Genomic DNA, 3,057 nt, shown 5'->3' with positions numbered 1-3,057 from the left:
TATTAACATTCACACTATGATATTTAATTAGTGTTAATAATTTTTTTATTTATCAATTCATATATTTTTTTAATTTATGTTTATAAAGCATAATTTTTTTTTATTTCTAAGTTAACAAAAATACATGAATACATATTCATAACATAATAATTATTATTATTTTATGTTAGAAATTGACTTAAAATCCTACCCGCACCATGGTAAATAATATTTATGTTTTTTAATTAAAAAATCATATTTATGTTTTTTAATTAAAAAATCATGATATTTTAAATTATATATAAAATATTAACACATTATTTTTTTATTTGTAAATTAAAAAGATATATAGATACATATTGATAAAATAATTATTATTATTTTAGGTTAGAAATTGACTTGAAGTCAGATCCGCAACGGCATAAATAATATTTATATTTTTTAATTAAAAAATCATGAATTACATATAAAACACTAACACATTATTTTAAAATATTCAAAATTAACTTTAATTCTACTAAAAATCATATATACTAAAATACCAAGACTTTCTTTTTGGGGAAAAAGAAAAACCTGAGTTATTATTATTTGTTAGATAGAAAACAACTAAAAAGTTGCTAGAACTTTAGGTGAGGTTAGGTTTTAACGAACTCAATCTCTCCATAAAAACAAGACTTGTAGGATTGCAGTTCTAGATGACAGTGCCCGTTCTCTCGAAAAACAAGTTTACGAGTACAATTCAAATTAAAGAAAAAGTGAATCCGAAAAACAAAAGGCTGAAACAAAGGCAATGATATACAGGCATGCGAGATGGATTTTTCTTTTTTTTTAAAAAAAAAATAAAAATAGATAACTTCCTTTTGATGATTCAAAAATTAGCATGCGGAAGCTCCTTTATCCACTCAAACGTTCGATGACGTGACATAGCTTGCTTTCCCTGCTGCTGCATCAGCTGCTTTTTCACAATTCTTCTCTTCATCTTCAACTCTTGCAGCTTCTCCTCTATGGACCCTCTTTCACTTTTATCATTATTGCCATTTCCTGCGCTACGACTCCTGTCGTTACTGCTTTTCAAGGGAAATGGTTTCACTGCACTAACTGAACAGCTACAGCCACTTAATAACCCTCCCCTTTTTTGCAACAAACTCTGTTTCCTCCGTTTCTCCATGTTCTTCCCACAATCATTGCTATTATGTCTGCTCTTATTCTTGATTTTGCACCCGGTTTTACTGTTGTCACTGCTAACATTAATTTTGCCACATTTCTTGATGCTTGAATTGCTTTTGCTGCTACTAGAGCTACTATTTCTACTAACAGAATTACGGACCTTAAGATCTTGTAATTCAATCTCTGGTGTACGGACCAAACCCAGTCTAAAAAAGTCCCAAAATGAAGAATTTCTTGGTCTGTTACAAGCTGCATTTCCCAGTGAGGTACTAGAAAGTCTAATTTGAGGTTTTGGACTTCGATGGGTTAGAAACTGGTTTTGAATTATTGGTTTTATCATTCTTGTGCTGGCAATAGCAGAGCTTGTGTTGTTGCTGCTTGATGAGTAATGACTTCTGCTGCTGCTGCTCATGCCACTGAAAGTGGTGAAAACACCAATTGAATTGTGGTCCGTGGAGGCCGACCTTGATAGGCAATGGCTTGTGTTGAAGCTGCTATCGCTCTCGAACTTGTTAACACCACTTTCTGAGCTAACTGAGAGACGAAGAGGGAGAATTTGGCCTTGAAAGAATATATCATCAGCTGCACACATATCTGATTTCTTAGAAAGATAGCCATCACCACTCCAGGGACCGAAGTCGAAATCTTCTTGATTTGTTTCAGTTCCTTGATGAGCTTCTTGATGTCTATTTGATTGATTGTTCTCTTCTTTCATCCTATTGACTGGCAAATCACACAGTGATAATGCTTCTTCTTCCTGATCTTCTTCCGCTTGAGTACTAAAGTCCGAATGCTCTCGTTTCTCTTCCGCAGAACTTGTAGCCATTTCTGGAAGGTAAAAGTACAACTACAGGTTTTGTTCAAATACTGTCGGGGTAAGTGTGTTGAAGGCTACCCAAATACTAAGAGATCGAGATTTATATACAAAGAAGAAGATATTTAAATATGAGAAAGAAACATAGATTTTGAATAAGCTTGCATAAGAGAGAGCAAGAGACAAGTGGAATATAAAGAAGTATTCCAGAAAAGAACAGAGAAATGGATAAGTCAGTAAGTGTGCTGCAGGCTACCCAAATACTGTTTTATTTCTTACCTATATGGGACCAAAACACACTATAGCTACTGAGCCGACCATCACCTGGGCAAGAATGTTTGATCTCTCATTCTCAGAATATTATAGGATGTTGATGTACATGTGGGACAGTTCTGGTATGAGAAAATCCGGAATGGTCACTTCCGTTTTCTCTTGCAATTTTGGATATGCAACTCGACTCAGTGTCACTCTATGATTGACACCTTTGTTCGGCACTAGAGGTTTAATAGGGAGATTCATTTAATAGATTAAACTGTTTGGTTGCAAACGAGATTCCTCACTGTATATACTGTAAAAAAGTCCCACTTGGATTTGTGGTGGTGGCATAATTGAGATGGAGACTAGTGGAGACTGGACAGGAGGGGATTGGTGAGGTTTTAATTAGGAGATTTAAGGGTCGGTGAGTGGGATTGATGTTGCGATAGATTAATCTATAAATTTTTGTGGTGAGTTTTGGTTGCAACAAGGTTGAATGTTTTGCCGTGGAAATGGAAAGGATCTATATCTTTAATTTTGCTTTCTAATAGAAAGGACGTTTTACCATACCGACCAGATGAGATAGAAAAGTAATGGCTTATATGGAACTGCAGTGGCTGGAAGCAACGCCTTGTACGCTTACAATGAATCTTCAGATAAAGGGTTGAGTTGTCTGTTGATGTAACATGAAAAGTTGATTGTATAATTGAATATTCATGAAAGATCTAGAAGTGGTAGTTGTGGCGTTCGTTTTTTGATGCACAAATAAGAATTGGACTTGAAGGGTTCATATTAGCACAACTCAATGTGCGATCAGTTTTTAGAGATAAAGTTTTAGAAGC

General features: G+C 34.4%; 1 protein-coding gene across 2 annotated transcripts; it reads right to left on the bottom strand.

Moving 5' to 3' along the window:
- Nucleotides 1-668: 668 nt before the first annotated feature.
- LOC105115352 (uncharacterized) lies at nt 669-2,807 on the bottom strand. Of its 2 annotated transcripts, none has more exons than XM_011012202.1 (2): nt 2,240-2,807; nt 669-1,993 (listed from the first exon to the last, which is right to left on the bottom strand). In XM_011012202.1, exon 2 carries the CDS (start codon nt 1,970-1,972, stop codon nt 848-850), a length of 1,125 nt encoding a protein of 374 aa, XP_011010504.1. In that variant the 5' UTR covers nt 1,973-1,993; nt 2,240-2,807; the 3' UTR covers nt 669-847. The 2 variants fall into 2 exon arrangements, with proteins under 2 accessions (XP_011010504.1, XP_011010503.1); XM_011012201.1 differs by having other exon boundaries at nt 669-1,974.
- Between the last annotated feature and the right edge of the window lie 250 nt (nt 2,808-3,057).

This window comes from Populus euphratica, unplaced genomic scaffold (genome assembly GCF_000495115.2).
Source record: "Populus euphratica unplaced genomic scaffold, PopEup_1.0 scaffold677.1, whole genome shotgun sequence".
NCBI classification, from domain to species: domain Eukaryota; kingdom Viridiplantae; phylum Streptophyta; class Magnoliopsida; order Malpighiales; family Salicaceae; genus Populus; species Populus euphratica.
The sequence above is the reverse complement of the archived record's forward strand: the minus strand, read 5'-3'. Positions and strand labels throughout refer to the sequence as shown.

Coding starts and splice junctions, on each gene's coding strand:
- LOC105115352 (XM_011012202.1), bottom strand. CDS start 1,972: ATGGCTACAAGTTCTGCGGAAGAGAAACGAGAGCATTCGGACTTTAGT.